The following is a 15980-nucleotide window of genomic DNA, read 5'->3' as shown; positions in this document are numbered from 1 at the left end:
ATAGACATTGCATAAACACTCCCATTCCAAAAGAAAGAAGTCGGCCAAAAGAAAGAGGCAACATGCCCCCATGCAAGTCCCAAACCCAGCAGGGCAGACGTGAAACTTTAACTCTCCAGAACAATCTTTGAATCCATGTCCCATACCTAGGGCACGCTGGCACAAGTGTTGGTCCCCCGAGGCTTTGAGCAGCTCTGCCCCTGTGGCTTTTCAGGGGGCAGCTGCTGTGGCTGCTGCTACAGATGGATTACAGTTGAGTGCATGTGGCCTTTCCAGGCTCAGGATGGAAGCTACTCGTGGCTCTAAAATTACGGGATCTGGAGGGTGACTGCCCTCTTCCCACAGCCTCACTAGGTAGTGCCCTGGTGGGGACTCTGTGTAGGCGCTCCTACCCTACCTTTCCCCTCAGCACTGTCCTAGTAGATTATCTCTGTGGGGAATTTGTCCTGCTGCAGGCTTCTACCTGGGCACCCAGGCTTTTCCACAAACCCTCTGAAATCTAGATAGAAGCTACCAAGTCTCCTTCACTCTTGAATTCTGCACACCTGAAGACCTAAACCATATACGGAAGCTGCCAAGGTGGCTTGCACCCTCTGGGGCGGTGTCCCAAGCCACCTTTAAACTGAGGGTGTAACTGGAGCAACCAGTAGGTGAGGAGCAGGGTCCTGAGGCTGAGAAGGGGACCAACATCCCAAAGCTGGGCCCTTAAATCATTTTTCCTCTCTGAGTTGTTGGATGAAAGCAACTTCCTCTCCTCTTGCTTCGGTTTCCTCATCAGCAAAATCAGATCATAATCCTGGCCCATTGAGGGGATGATTATAAAACTCAATCAAATGGAGAAGTATTTGCAAATGGAATGTATTGCAACGTGTATTGTGCAGTCCCTGTGTAATCACCTTTTTGTTCCTGCCTCACAAGCTGGGTTATGTGTGTAGGGGTGGGGGGAGGTGGCCACGATGCCCCCAGAGATGTTTGCTGAGGATGAAATAGGCTTCCATGAAAGGGTCAGTTTGGCTTCTGTGGTTCAGCTGTCTTTGAGGCCCTTCTGCCTGGGGCAAAGCACAAAAGTCCAACAGCAATCTGGTTGCCTGACTTCTTAGCCATGGAAGTGTGGTGAGCAGTGGTCTCTAGTCCCTCCACCCAGTGTGCCTCGGGAGTGGAACATGGGGCGGTGGCCTCTGCTGGGGAGGATGCTGGGGGTTCTCTGAAAGGAGGCAATGCCTGATTTTGTCATTGAAGGATGAGCATGATTTTTCCAGATGGTGGAAGCCGGTGCTCCTGGCAGAAGACCCCACATAAGCAAATGTGTAAAATCCACAAGGCATGGCCTTCAACAAGAGCAGGTCTGGGGCGGTGGCTCATGTCAAGGTGGGAGGCTCACTTGAGGCCAGGAGTTCAAGAGTAGCCCAGTCAATATAGTGAGATCCCATCTCTAACATATTTTTTCAAAAAATTAGCTGGGTGGCTGGATCATGCCTGTAGAACCAGCTACTCAGGAGGCTGAGGTGGGAGGATGGCTTGAGCCCAGGAGTTTGAAGCTGTAGTTCGCTGTGATTGTGGCACTGCACTTCAGCCTTGGCTACAGAGTGAGACCCTGTCTCCAAAACATAAACAAAATAACCCCAACAGCATTACAATAAATATACAATAAGCATCCACACGGCATGTGTGGGAGACTGTGCTTATGCTGATGGCATGGGCAGGAGGAAGGCAGGCATCTGGGGAGTGTGGGTGCACGGGAGGACAGGGAGGGTCCCACAGGCTGTCAGTGGCAGGTCTTTCTTCCTGAAGACCACTGTAGACCCCCAACCCTGAGGATGCGAGGCAGGTGGGTTGGATGAGAGGGACCTGGGTGTTTCGTCTGCGGCTGCTCCTCTAAGTACAACAGCAAAGAGGGTGGGCCTGGACTGAAGGTGGTGCTGGGGAGCAGCCTGTTTGCTGTGCTTGATCACGAGTTGCTGGGAAGTTGTGACATTCACCTTCCCTTTCCAATTTCCTAGTTATCTGGGAGGCCAGAGGACGTGTCTGGTTATTACACAGGTGCACAGCTGGAGATGGGATCCACAAAGCTCGGAACAGCTGGATCTTGCTCAGTCTCTGTCGGGGGAAGATTCCTCGGTAAGTCGGGGACCGTTGACCTGCCCCCATCTCCTTATTCTCAACAATAGCTCCATGAGGGAAGGATCATTCCGCTTTTGTAGATAAGTTCAGAGACGTTAGTAACTGGTTCAGATCAGACAGGAAAGCAGTAGCAGAGTCGGGATTTGCACCCAGGCTTGAGTCTGATGCTCCCTCCCTCTTGCTGTGCCCTTAAACAGTAGAGAGAGGCCGGGAAACAGGTCAGATGGGTTCACAAAGCTCCCTGGGCTCAGCTCTGGTTTAGACTGCGGAGACACAGCTGGGGGACCCCAGAAGGAAGGTCTGTGTTGGGGGTGCCTGTCTCTTTAGGAAATTTGAAGGAACCAAAGAAGGTGGAGGTGGGGAGGTGACCCGAACTCTGGTCTGTCCTTATGGCCTGGAAACACCCAGGCTGGCCCCAGGGTGCTGCTGCTGAGGCCCAATGGGAACGACAAATTTATTTTGAGATACAAGGAACCTAGAGGTCATCTCACCACCCCCCCCTCCAAGTCTGAGCACCAACTTGTGCCAGGTCCTGTGGGGAAACTGAGGCCCTGGGAGGGGAGTGACTTGCCCAGGGTCCTGTGTCTGGAGGCTGAGCAGGTAGCTTGTAGGACTCCACGTCTCTGGCCCTCACCTCTGTCCCTCTCTTCAGACCTCTGGGGGGATGGAGAAGAAACAGGCTGTGCTGTGTCCCTAATGGGAAACGTGGCTGAGACAGGGGAGTGAGAAGGGCATGCTGTGGAATAGTGTCTGTGGCATGATGCCAGCTTTGCAATCAAGAGATTCAAGAACCACACTGTGGAATTGTGGATATAACTACAGGAGTGACAGCTTAGATCTCTGTGTTTGTAGAAGCAGAATCAAACCTGGAAACTCTTGGATTATCAAAATTATACATTTTTGCTTCTATATCAGAGTCATAAGGCCAGATGTTGGCCTCCCCTCTGCCCTCCAAGAGCTGTGTGACTCTGGGCAAGTCACCTCCGCTCTCAGCCTGAGTATTCTCCCCTCTCAAAAACCTGATAGAGCTGCCAAAAGTACATGAAATCGGGGGGAAATTTCTGTGAAATCTGAGTCATGGTCTTCTTTTTCTTCACTAAGAAGAGATGCCCATCAAGATAGAAAGCACTATGGCTGTGGCTTGTAACCCCAGTGCTGTGGGAGGTAGAGGCGGGAGGATAATTAGAGGCTGGGAGTTCAAGACAGCCTGGAAAACACAGGAGATGCTGTCTCTATGAAATTAAAAATGAACAAATTAGCCCAGCATGGTGGCGTGCACCTGTAGTCCCAGCTACTCAGAAGGTTGAAGGAGGAGGATCTCTTGAGCCCAGTAGATCTAGGCTGCAATGAGCTAGGATGGCACCAAAGCACTCCAGCCTGGGTGACAGAGCAAAACCGTTTCTCAAAAATGAAATGAAAATGGTGATTTCTCAGGAGGACCACACTGTGTCGACCCTCTATTCCTGCCCAAGGAGGAGGCCCCGCAGTGACATGGAGGGAGCTGCTTTGCTGAGACTCTTTGTCCTCTGCATCTGGTGAGCTTGGCTCAGAGTGCTGAGGTGGGAGGGAGGTCCCCGGTCTGGGCTGCACAGTTGGGCAGGGCTTGGGCTGGGCCTGGGCCATCTGGGTTTCTTTCAGGAACCAAAGTCCCTTCCCAGAATTGACCAACCAGCAGACTCGCCCAGGGAGAACCTGCTGTATCCTAGTCAAGGCTAACGGGCAATATCCAGCCTCAATTCTCAGCAGAGGCCCCAGATCAGGGTCTGAGCCAGGCCAACAATGACCAAAGAGGATGGGATCCTGGGTGCAGCTCCTCACAAGTGTCGGGCGAGTCGGAGGCCTCAGCTCTCTCTGCCCTCCTGCTCCTCTGCTCTCTCCTGGTCCTCCTGTGTCCTCATGGATCATGAGATGGCTGTCCTGGCCCAGGGGGTCATACAGTGAGCAAAGCAGGAACAAGGGGAAGGGAACCCCCTCTCCTGTCACCCTGTCCCTTATAGCAAGAAGCACCCAGACACCCCTCTGCATACTGCCCTGGTGAACTGCTGCCCAGGACTGGGTCCCCCTTCTACCCTTGCTGCGTGGGGTCCCAGAAGACAGACATCTGTGTGTCTGAACCCTGGGATAAAGGCAGGAAGGGGAAAGAGGGAGGCGAGTGGCTTTTGAGAGGGGGCTTTTGTATGAGAGCTGGAGGGTGGAACCCCATCAGGGGGCCCGGAAACCACTGAGCTGTGAAAATAAAGGCTGCAAACAAAGACCAGCTGCTGGAAGTGGGTGTGCCAGGGAGGGAGCAGAGACACACGGTGAGAAAAGAGAAATGGTAATGCCTGGAGCCGCCCCTGACTGCGATGGGCCTGAAGCCGTATTATTAGTAGTAATTATAGTATCATTATTAGTCATTTTCATCTTATTTGTATCCTCCGTCTATCTCTCCTCTCCACCTTTTCCTAACATTCTATCACCAGTTTTATGTCTTCCATTAGCAACTTTGTAGCTGTAAACAGTTTACTTACAACTTTCTCATGCCCTCAGTAGTACCCAGTATTTCTTGACTTCTCTCTTTAAAAAATGACGATATTAATCTTCCTTCTCCTTCCTTCAGTGTTTCACATCCCAACTGCTACCTTTGTGCTTTAAATTTTGTACTAATTGGTATTAGTAACAAGTATATTTAGTTCTCACATTTACATGTTGTGTATATGGTTTTTTGTCCTAAAGAAGAGACTACTGAGAACCAGTGAGACTGAGAGAATGGGCATCTTCACGTACTGCTAGTTTGAGTGTGAATTTGGTACAATGTGCATACAGTGTGGCTGTAGGCATAAAACCTAATTCTACTCCTACGAATATCTTAAGGAAATAATCTCAAATGTGAGCAAAGTTTTAGAAGGAGGATGTTCTTTGTAGCATAAATTACATGAAGAATTAGAAATACCCTAAGGTCCATCAGCCAGAGAGGACAGCAGAGGGGACAGGGCAGCACCAGGAGGGCTCGGCAGCCACAGCAGGGGCTGCGCCGGCATCTGGCAGGATCCAGGTCTTTGTGGGACAGAGGACCTTAGAGAAGCGACGGGGACACAGGCTGTCCGCTGCAGCAGCAGTGAATTCACCAAGACGAAGAGTTGAGCACAGAGTGTGAGACACGGATTTGCAATGAGGAGTCATTTCCCATGAGCGTGTATACAAGACTGAATATTGTATATTGAAGGGAGTAGAGCACAGTCTTTGAAGACATGGGGTTGAAGCAGAAGTCCTGGCTCTAGCACTATTGTGAAAACACGGGCAGGTTCCCTAACTTTTGTGGATTCCTCTGTGTTTGAAAGGGAAGGTGGTACCCATCTCCCGGGCTGTGTGTGATCATCGAATGAGACACGTGTAAGGAGCCCTGCACATCACAGACACTCAATACACACTGGCTATCATCAACCAGTTATCACACATGTTCCCAGGCCCAGGTCATTGTCAGAACCTTCTTCCCCTTCTCTATTCCTGTGTATGGACTCTGTAGTTTTCTGTAATGATCAGGTGGCTGCCCCTCCTCTGATTATCTTCTCCTCATACCCCAACAGGACAAGCGGACTTTTCCTTGGTGTGGGAGTGAGGGCAGAGGAAGCTGGAGCGAGGTGAGTGTCTGTAAATAGCAGGTGATGGGGACTCGGTGACAGAGAAACCATCTGGGTTAGGTTGGTCTCGACATTTGCTGCCACCCTAGAAGGATGTGCAGAGCCCCGGCTGCTCAAGCCTCCCTCTGTCCACTGGTGGCTCACATTCAATCCCACAATTTGTTTTCTCCTCCTCAAGGGTGCAGCAAAACCATCCAGGTGGGACAGATACAGGAGATCCTCAAGGTAAGCCCCTCAGTGACCCGACTGCTGGCACCATGGACCCAGGTAGGCTCGCCTCCTCTTCCCTGGCTGGTTCCCACTCGCACCTAGCACGGAGGGTGGTGCCTCCACAGCTGAGTGAACCCCAGAGGAACCCAGATGGACAAGGAGGCCAATGAGTCTGCTCCAAGCCCCAAGAGAAGCCGCATAGAGTCCCCCGACCCAGGGGTCTGTGGGGCCATCTGCATCCTGACTTCTCCTCAGGGGGGGCACGGCCCAGGAGCCCACTTCCTCTCTACCCTGGCACTAGCAAATGTCTCAAGTGGGGCAGGAGGGCCTTGGGGAAATGGAACCAGCAGGGGAGGGGAGTGGGGGGAGAGCAGGGTCCAGGAGGGGAGGGCTGGGAGAGCAGGTTGACCAGCAGCCCCGACCTGTCACCTCCCGCTCTGCTCCCAGCTGACCCTGGGTGTTTCTAGCCGAGGCTGGTCCCCTCCCTCCAGCTCTTGCCCTGCACCAGCCCCTCTGCTCTGAGTGGCCTTGTGGGAATGTATCAGGCCTGATCCAGCTTCCAACTTAACTGGACCCCGGTCTGGCCTTTGCCACGTCCCCTCTGTGTGACCTGGCGCGCCTTACCTCCCCTCTCCTGTACCATGAGAATAATATTTCCCCATGTTGTCTTGAGGATCAAATATGACACAGCTATCTGGCCTGGCCGGTGCCTGCCACACGGTAGGGCCTCCCTAAGGGCTGCTTCCCATCCCCTCTACCTGTCCCCTGTTGATTCCAGGTGGAAGGCACCCAGTCCTCCCAGCTGTGTTAGGGGCACCCGCCCTGCCCTGCCCACCACAAGCGCCTGCTGACCAGGGATGACTGCCCCGGGCAGGGGTTGAGTCCAGTCATCTAAAATACTCCTGGTCAAAGAAAAATCTGAGGCCCAGTAGAATTTTAAAGAGTTTATTTGAGTAAGAAAGAATTCTTGAATTGGGAAACAGCAAACTGGAGGAGGCTTCGTGCTATGGTGAAAAAGTGTGGGAGACAATGTTTAGCGGGTGAATATGAAACTGCAATAAGGACATGACTTGATTGGTTGCACTTACAAAACTTCCTGTTTTGGTTTACTTTGTTGGAAAATCCCTGGTCACATTGGTGTTGGTGAGTTTAGGGAGGTCTCCGAATGCAGGTGAGACCGGACCTTAGCCTTGCCCAGGTTTTTGACATCCAAGAGAGAAAAAGGTTAAGTCCAAGCAAAAGCAAAAGCAAAAGCAAAAGCAAATCAGCTTTTATTGCAAAGCGGACGCTCAGGCTCGGGGGTGGGAGTGCAGGCGGACTCAGAAGAGCCAGTCGGGCCCAGTGTGGTTTGGGGTTTCTGCCTTTGCTGGTTTATTAAATTAAGGGGTGGAGTAAGCATGAAGATTTCTGGGAAGAGGTGGGGATTTCTTGGAACTTGGCGGGGAGGGGTGGGTACCACACAGTTTTGTACCAAACACAGGCATACATGGAACTGCTGTGGCGCGGGTGGGGGTGGGGTTTAGTGAGACAAGGAGGGTATGATTGAGTGTGAGGCGAATCGTGAGTCCGACCCAGCACTGAGTTGGATCTTACTGGTCTTCGCCGGATTGGCCACTTCCTGTTTGTCAGGGTCCTGTAGGCCTGTCGCCTCCCCCTGTCCCTGCAGCTGGTTTCAGCAGCTCCTTCTGTGTCTGTCATGGGAACCAGCTGCCTGGAGTTCTTGTTTCTTCTATGACCTCCCAGTATTCCCATCTCAGCATGGCCCGCTGTCAGCTGGCTGCTCGTGACTGGCCGAGGTTAAGTTTTGTTTGTGTCTAACAGAAGCGCCCATCTGATGTGACCCCAGTTCAGTTTCCCACAGCTTGCAGTTTAAGGGGGGTGACAGCCGTTCTCAAGGCCTCGTAGGTATTGTTTGCCCAGGAATGTTTCAGAGCTGGATTTTGTTTTAATTTTGCTTTTATATCCACCAGCCCCACCCCACCAAGAAATATACAGATTTAGTGCTGGAGGTTCCTTCCATCCAACCCTGGGTTTCCTTCTTCCTTTTGGTGAAGAAGGAAAAAGAAAAAACAAGACAAGTCCTCGCCCAGCCGAGTCAGCACTGCGTTCATTTCCCTAAGCCCCATTTCCTTAGGATGGCTTCCTCCCCTCACTGAGTTGCAGTGGCAACCAAGTCAGCTCTGCTCAGGAGCCGCCCTGTACAGCAAACTGGGCTGTGCTGAATCCTGTCCAAGACCAGGGGAGGGCAGGGAAGATTAGAAGCCAGGAGCTCCTAGGCCACCCCGGATTCCTGGGCTGGGCTGGGCTAGGGGGCCAAGGAAGAAACTGTCCCTCCCAAACAGGATGATCTGTGGTTTAATACCAAATCACAGGCATTTTTAAAACACAAGGAGTCTTCGAAGCAATGTCAAGGAAACGTTGGCCTTGGAGTCAAATCCTGAGCTTCCTGCTTGCTGGTTTTGGGCGGTGACTCTCGCTGTCTGGATTTTACTTTCTTCTTCTGTGAATTAAGAATGAGGCCCCTTGTGTGTCCACAGCAGGAAACAATTTTACATCATGTCTCGGTGCACACACAAATACATACTGGTCCCCAGTCCATTATCTGTAATTCCATAATTTCCAGATCCCTGCAAACCACACATTTTGGGGGCAGCTGACTTCAGGAGTAATCCTGCTCTGTACTGACTCGAGTTCTTTGTAGGCCTACCATTATTTACCCCATTTAATGTGAATATTTGCTTGTTTCACTGTTGAAACATGTGTGGGTTTGATTACGGGGAGCAGTCTAGCCTCTGCTGGGAATGGTCAGGAATATACCATATGCACCCCGTGTCCTTTCTAAAATAGTGAAAATTCGGAATGCCTAAACACATCTGGATTCCAGGAATTTACATTAAGGGATATATATTTGAAATAACTCACAAAAAACAATACTCATCCCTGCTGTGATTGCTATATTCTGATATTTTCAAATCGATTTTCTTTTCAAAATGCTGCTCTTGAACCAATAAACTAATTTCATAACCCAATGATGTGTTGAAACTCACATTTTGAAGACACAGGTATAAAGTGTTTGACACCCAACAGGCACGTGGCAGATAGAAGTGATCACTGGGATGTTTCCTCTTCCTTGGCCTGGAAGGCTCACTTTGTGTTGGTTCTGAGCTGAAAAGGATTCATTCCTCCCCAAAGCACCGTGGCACTCCCCTGGTGTTTCAATATTCTCAGGCTGCCATGGTAAAATATCACAGGCTGGGTGACTTCAACATCTGGTTTTTCTTTTCTCACACTTCCAGAGGCAAGAAGTCCAAGGCGAAGGTGCCGGCAGGGTTGGAGTCTGGGGAGGACTCTCTTGCTGGCTTGTGGAGGCTGCCTTTGTGCTGTGTGATCACGTGGCTTGCTTGTGTCTCTTTCACTTCCTACAATAGGACACTAGCCCTCTAACAGGATTAGAGTCCTACCCTTGCGATCTCATTCAGTCTTTTTTTTTTTTTTTTTTTTTTGAGACGGAGTCTCGCTCTGTCACCCAGGCTGGAGTGCAGTGGCCGGATCTCAGCTCACTGCAAGCTCCGCCTCCTGGGTTCACGCCATTCTCCTGCCTCAGCCTCCCGAGTAGCTGGGACTACAGGCGCCTGCCACCTCGCCCGGCTAAGTTTTTGTATTTTTAGTAGAGACGGGGTTTCACTGTGTTAGCCAGGATGGTCTCGATCTCCTGACCTCGTGATCCGCCCGTCTCGGCCTCCCAAAGTGCTGGGATTACAGGCTTGAGCCACCGCGCCCAGCCCTCATTCAGTCTTAATTGCTTCCTTAAAGGCCTGATCTCCAAATATAGTCACCTGACTTTAGGGCTTCAGCATATGAATTTTGGGGGCATACAATTCCCTTGATAGCACTGATGACTCCATCAAACGTATCCCACACCACAGCTGTCCTGGAAAATTAACACGTAACCATCTTTTACACAATGGCTGTTATCTCCTCTACACTTTCCTCCAACCTGATCCTTTTTTCTTTCCAACTAGAGAGCAACATTTCTCTTGAGGATTACCTTAATTATTTCCAGAAAAACGTGAGCCCACAGGAGCTGCTACTCCTGCTGAGTGACCATAAAGCCTGGGAGAGAGTGGTGGCTACTGCTGAACTGCCCAGGTAACCTCCATGGGGTTATCTCCATTGGGAACCCTGGTGATGCCACCCAGATCTCCCTTGGGCTAGTTTTCCCTGACAGACACACCTCCTCCAGGCAGGCCCCTCTGCTGGGCTTGAGGATGACCTTCTCGGCAGTCCAGGAGGAACATTTCCTCCCAGTCCTTCGCTGGCAGTGAGTAGCCTCAGGCTGAGGGGACAGGAAGCCCACAGGGACAGGGTCATTTCTGCCATCTGCTGGTGATGGGAAATTTGCGAGTTACTTTCCCACTTTCAGCCTTTCTTCATCCATGGAGTTTTATTGTGAGAAAAATGAGATCATGCATGTAAAGTACTCAGCATAATGACTGACACATAGTAGGTGCACAGTTAACGTTAACATCTTACAAGGTTGGTGGAAATAGACCAGGGTCAAGGGTCTTCCTCTTGAAGTCCAGCAGCACTTCCTTTGGGACAAGTCCGAAAAATCCTGACTTAATTGATGTGTGTTCCTGGGGATGCTGGCTGGGGCCTTTTTTCTCATCTGAGGAATTCCATAAACACGGCAGGACCCTTCTGCTGGTCCAGGATGCTGAGAGGCTGGAGTGGAGTTGGACAGCGATGGGTCTCTTTCCGGCTCTGTCTGTGCCCAGTCCCTGGGCTCTAGGCTTATGTCATGGAGACTGGGAACTGTCATCTGTCCAATAGAAATAGCAAGTCAATGTCATAGGAGTATGGTGAAGGCCTTAGAGTGAACTCCAGGTCAAAGGTGGGGAACCAAGACCAAGATCCTGGCCAAAGGCCAAGAGAGACCAAGACCAGTGTCAAAGCCTGGGGTCAGGATGGAGCAAGAGTCAGCCTTGGTTGTAGGACAAGTAGGAAGGTTGAGGCACCAGGGCTGGGACTAGGGTGTGGCAAGAGAGGCACCAAGGGCTTGAAACTTAAGGAGGTCATGAACTTGCAGAGGATATGTGAGTGGGAGAGGAATATTTCTTCTCTGTCGGGATGATCCCAACACTCATGGACATAGAGGGTCATGGTTGCCTGTGTCTCTCACACCCTGCCTGGGAACTGGCAAGTTCTGGGCTACCCTTTGGGACCTTCTTCTCTTCTACACAAAGAAGCCCCTGACGATGGCAAGCAGTATGCCTTAGTGACCATCTCCATAGTAGAATGAGTTGCTGTCAATATATATAATTTCAGGGGTACTGAGCAGACTCACAAGTCCCCAACCAAGAAGGAAAACACTTCCTCTACCATCTTGTCCAAATTCAGGTCTTTTCAGCGTTAGCAATTTATATAGATGGTTCTGAAAGTGTCCCGAGTCTTCTAGAGGTTCCATAAAATTGCACACGGCCTTGGCGTGCGCACAGGTGAAGCTGTCACTGCTAAGGCATCAGTTAGGCTGGTGACATCTGCGAGTGAGACCTGGAAGGTTGGGGGTGCAGGGGGCAGGTCAGGAGGCGGTAAGGTGGCTGGAGAGTCCATGTGGAGCCAGAATGAATACCCAGATCTCCCACTCCGGTCAACTGGGGCAGTGCCCGGACCCAGTAGCCTTCAGCCAGAAAGTGAAAGGGCATGAGGCCTTGGAAGGGAGCACATGCCAGGCAAAGTGAGCTCCTGTCTCTCTGAGGTTTGGTTTCGTTTGAATTCAAAGTACTCAGAGGTAGCCAGACTGCAATGTCTGAGGGCACCTTACCTTTGACGCCACCTGAATATTAATGGGGATTCCTAAAATCATCTTTAGATTTTATAATTCACTAGAAGGATTCATATAACTCACTAAAAACTGCTATTTCATGATCGTGGTTTATCACACAGAAAGAACACAGATTAAAATCAGCCTAAGGAAGAGACACACAGGGCAGAGTCTGGGAGGGCTTCAGGTGTGAAGCTTCATTGTCCTCAGGACGCTGTGATCTCCTGTGTCAATGTGGGACAAGACACATGGGGTGCTGCCAACCAGGGAAGCTCACCCAGTTAAGGAAACATTCCTGTGAATCACATGAAATCAGGAAGGAAGCCTTTATTCAGGGTGGTTGTTACAGGGGAGGGAGACCGAGTCCAGCTCCAAACACAGTAAAGACAGAGCGGGAGTCACAGCCAACACCAGGGTGAGGGGCGGCAGATGGAACAGGACTAACAGGAGACACCAGAGTGGGATGTTCCTGCCAAACTGGCCTAACAGGATTCTCGCTAAAGGCAGGTCAGACACTCACCCATCAACGGTGGGAGTGAGGAGCATGATCAGATAGCAAAGAGTGCTCAGACAGCAAGCAGGGAGGACCCTCCCTAAACCGACTTGGGGAGATTCTTGCTGAGCTGGGCAGTGCAAGTCCAGCAAGCAGTGGGTGGGTGTGGAAGGCCAAGGTCGGCGCCTAGTGGAGAAGAAGCTCTGAAGCGCCCCGCTGGAGCTGGTCAAGCAGGAAGTCTTTCTCAACCCATGCCTTAGTGTCCAGAATATTTGCTGGGGTTGGATCACAAGCTGCCCTCATGACTGACCTGTAGTCTCCAGCCCCTCCCTGAGGTCTCACACCTTTAGTCCCCAGGTCCTCTGGAAGTCAGGAAAGACACCAAATAGCCCCAAACCCCATCATCCATCACATTGCTGTACTGTCCCGTGGCCAAACCACCAGGCAAAGAAAGATGTTCCTACCAGGCAGGACACTCCAGGAGCCTGGAGATCACTTCCCAGGAGCTGAGGACAAAGGGAAGGCCTCTCTTTGGGAAAAGTTCATGCTTCACTTTGCTACCATCCTGGGAATAAGGTGTCTTTGTCCCACTCTCACGGCTCTTTGTTCATCTGCAGAGTTTTCCCCTCTCCAAACACTTTGGCAATCACAGTGTTGGCCTGCCCTTGAGTGAGGAGGCATCTTTATCAAACACCTACCACGAAAGAGCATCTGAGATGCCTTTAAGATATTTATTTCCATATGGAATAAGTACTGAGGGGTATCTATGATGAACAAAGCATGTTTGAGCTTAAATTCTCTTCATTTGTAAAATTTGTTTCTATTTGATTGATAGTGAGAGCTCTGCAATTTACACAGGATAGAGATCGCATGGAGCCGATTTCAGACAGGGAAACTGCATTTCTTAATCCTTTAAACTTTCCTTGTGCAGGGATGAGGCAGATAAGCTCTGAACAAGCTTATAAGACACATGGTCATGAAAAACAAAAACTGGCTCGAAGAAGTCCAGCAGCACAGAAAGCGGTTTTTGGAAGAGTTTCCTCGGTTGGAAAGGGAGCTTCAGGATAAAATAAGAAGGCTCTGCGACCTTGCAGGTGAGGTTCAGAAGGTCCACAAAGGCGCCACCATCGCCAATGCGTTCTCCAGCACTCTCGGCGTTGCCTCTGGTGTCCTGACCTTCCTCGGCCTGGGTCTGGCACCCTTCACAGCGGGGAGCAGCCTTGTGCTCTTGGAACCTGTGAGGGGGTTGGGAATCGCAGCCGCCTTGACCGGGATTACCAGCGGTAGCGTGGAGTACGCAAAGAAGCGGTCGGCACAAGCCGAAGCCCATGAACTGGTCAACAAAAGCCTTGACACCGTGGAGGAGATGAACGAGTTTCTGTATCACAACATACCCAACTTTATTTCTTTACGTGTCAATCTTGTCAAATTCACAGAAGACACTGGGAAGACCATCCGTGCCATCAGGCAAGCTAGAGCCAAGCCTCACTCAGTACCGCATGTCCCAGCCTCACTCCACCGGGTCACTGAGCCAGTCTCAGCTACAAGCTTTGAAGAGATGGAGAGAGTTGGAGAAATGGAGAGAGTTGGAGAGATGGAGAGAGTTGCTGAATCCCGCACCACGGAGGTGATCAGAGGAGCCAAGATCGTTGATAAGGTCTTTGAAGGCGCCCTTTTCATGCTGGACGTAGTCAGCCTCGTGTGCCAGTTAAAGCACTTACATGAGGGGGCAAAGTCAAAGACAGCTGAGGAGCTGAAGAAGGTGGCTCAAGAGCTGGAGAAGAAGCTAAACATTCTCAACAAGAAGTATGAGACTCTGAGCCAAGAACCGTGACCACGGGGCAGGGCAACCACCAGGGGAGATATGCCTGGGACGGGCCAAGACAAAATGCAAACTTTTTTTTTTTTTTTTTTTTTTTTTGAGCCATAGTCTTGCTCTGTCGCCAAGTTGGAGTGCAATGGTGCGATCTCAGCTCACTGCAACCTCCGCCTCCTGTGTTCAAGCAATTCTCCTGCCTTGGCCTCCCAAGTAGCTGGGACTACAGGTGCCCACCACCATGCCTAGCTAATTTTTGTATTTTTAATAGAGATGGGGTTTCACCATGTTAGCCAGGATGGTCTCTATCTCCTGACGTCTTGATCCACCTACCTCAGCCTCCCAAAGTACTGGGATTACAGGCGTGAGCCACCACCTTTGGCCCAAACCCAAACATTTTATTAGGGGGATAAAGAGGGTGAGGTAAAGTTTATGGAACTGAGTGTCAGTGACTTTGGCATTTCTGCAGCTGAGCACAGCAGGGGAGGGATTAATGCAGATGGCAAGTGCGGCAAGGAGAAGGCAGGAATTCTGGAGCCTGAAATAAGGGAAAAGTGGGAACAGGAAAGTGTGGGGAATGGGAAGAAACAGTTTACTTTAGACTAAAGAATATATTGGGGCACCCAGCATGGTGGCTCATGCCTGTAATCCCAGCACTTTGGGAGGCCGAGGCGGGCAGATCAAGAGGTTAGGAGATCAAGACCATCCTGGCTAACACGGTGAAACCCCGTCTCTACTAAAAATACAAAAAATTAGCCGAGCATGGTGGTGGGTGCCTGTAGTCCCAGCTACTCGAGAGTCTGAGGCAGGAGAATGACGTGAACCCGGGAGGCGGACCTTGCAGTGAGCCGAGATCACGCCATTGCACTCCAGGCTGGGTGACAGAGCGAGACTCCGTCTCAAGAAAAAAAAAATAAAAAATAAAAAAAAAGAATATATTGGGGGAAGAATAGAGGGGAGGTGTGCAGGAACCAGCAATGAGAAGGCCAGGAAAAGAAAGAGCTGAAAATAGAGAAAGCCAAAGAGTTAGAACTGTTGGATACAGGAGAAGAAACAGCGGCCCCGCTACAGACCCACCCCCAGGTTTGATGTCCTTCCAAGAATGAAGTCTTTCCCTGGTGATGGTCACTCTGTCTTTCCAGCATCCTCTCTCCCTTGTCCTTCAGGGCGTGTATCTCAGTCAGCCAGTGGCTTCTTGATGATGGTTGTTGGGGTGGTTGTTGTGTGATGGTCCCTTCTAGGTTATAAAGGGTGTATGTCTCCTGTTTGAACCCTGAAGGGCAGGTGGTGGGCCATGGCCATGGTCCCCAGCTGAGGAGCAAGTGTCCTTGAGAACTCAAACTTCCCAGAGAGTATCTGAGAACCAATCAATGAAAACAGTCCCATCGCTCTTACCCGATAAGTAAACAGTTAGAAAATTAGCGTGAAAGCAGCTTAGCATTGGGAGTAAGCGCAGATCTCTAGAGCTGTCCTGCCGCCGCCCAGGAGTGACCTGTGTGTGAGTCCTAATAAACTCACCTACTCACCAAGCTGGACTTGTTCGAGTCAATTCTTTGGTCTCGCAGCTCCTTCCAAGCTTTGGGGGCCATCAGTCTCAAGTTTTTCTCGTAACACTGGTGAGGGTGGTTGTGATGGCAGCAGAGTCGTGGGGGCCTTGGCAAGTAGCCAGTGATCTTCCAGACCAGGGGACACTGATGGGCCGATGAAGTTCCAAGGGAACTCGAAATGCTGTGTTGGAAAGAGGTTAATTGGGGAAGAAATAAAAAAACAAAAGGAGATGCCAGGAACAGGTCAAGGAACCTTGAGGTGTGTCCAGGAGTTCAGTCCCACTTGTTGTCACCAGACCTCGCCTCTCTGAGTCTCAGTTTCCTCATCAGCTATAGAAGGGGGCTGGAC

General features: G+C 50.8%; 1 protein-coding gene across 1 annotated transcript; it reads left to right on the top strand.

Annotated features, from left to right (window-relative positions):
• The first annotated feature begins 1998 nt into the window (after positions 1–1998).
• Positions 1999–15613, top strand: APOL1 (apolipoprotein L1). Its single transcript, XM_074003847.1, has 8 exons — positions 1999–2118; positions 3594–3656; positions 5688–5741; positions 5920–6008; positions 9974–10100; positions 12312–12337; positions 13216–14297; positions 14873–15613. The coding sequence occupies exons 2-7, from the start codon at positions 3613–3615 to the stop codon at positions 14100–14102; spliced, it is 1227 nt and encodes a 408-aa protein (XP_073859948.1). The 5' UTR covers positions 1999–2118; positions 3594–3612; the 3' UTR covers positions 14103–14297; positions 14873–15613.
• The last annotated feature ends 367 nt before the right edge of the window (positions 15614–15980 follow it).

This window comes from Macaca fascicularis, chromosome 10, assembly GCF_037993035.2.
Source record: "Macaca fascicularis isolate 582-1 chromosome 10, T2T-MFA8v1.1".
NCBI lineage: Eukaryota > Metazoa > Chordata > Mammalia > Primates > Cercopithecidae > Macaca > Macaca fascicularis.
The sequence above is the reverse complement of the archived record's forward strand: the minus strand, read 5'-3'. Positions and strand labels throughout refer to the sequence as shown.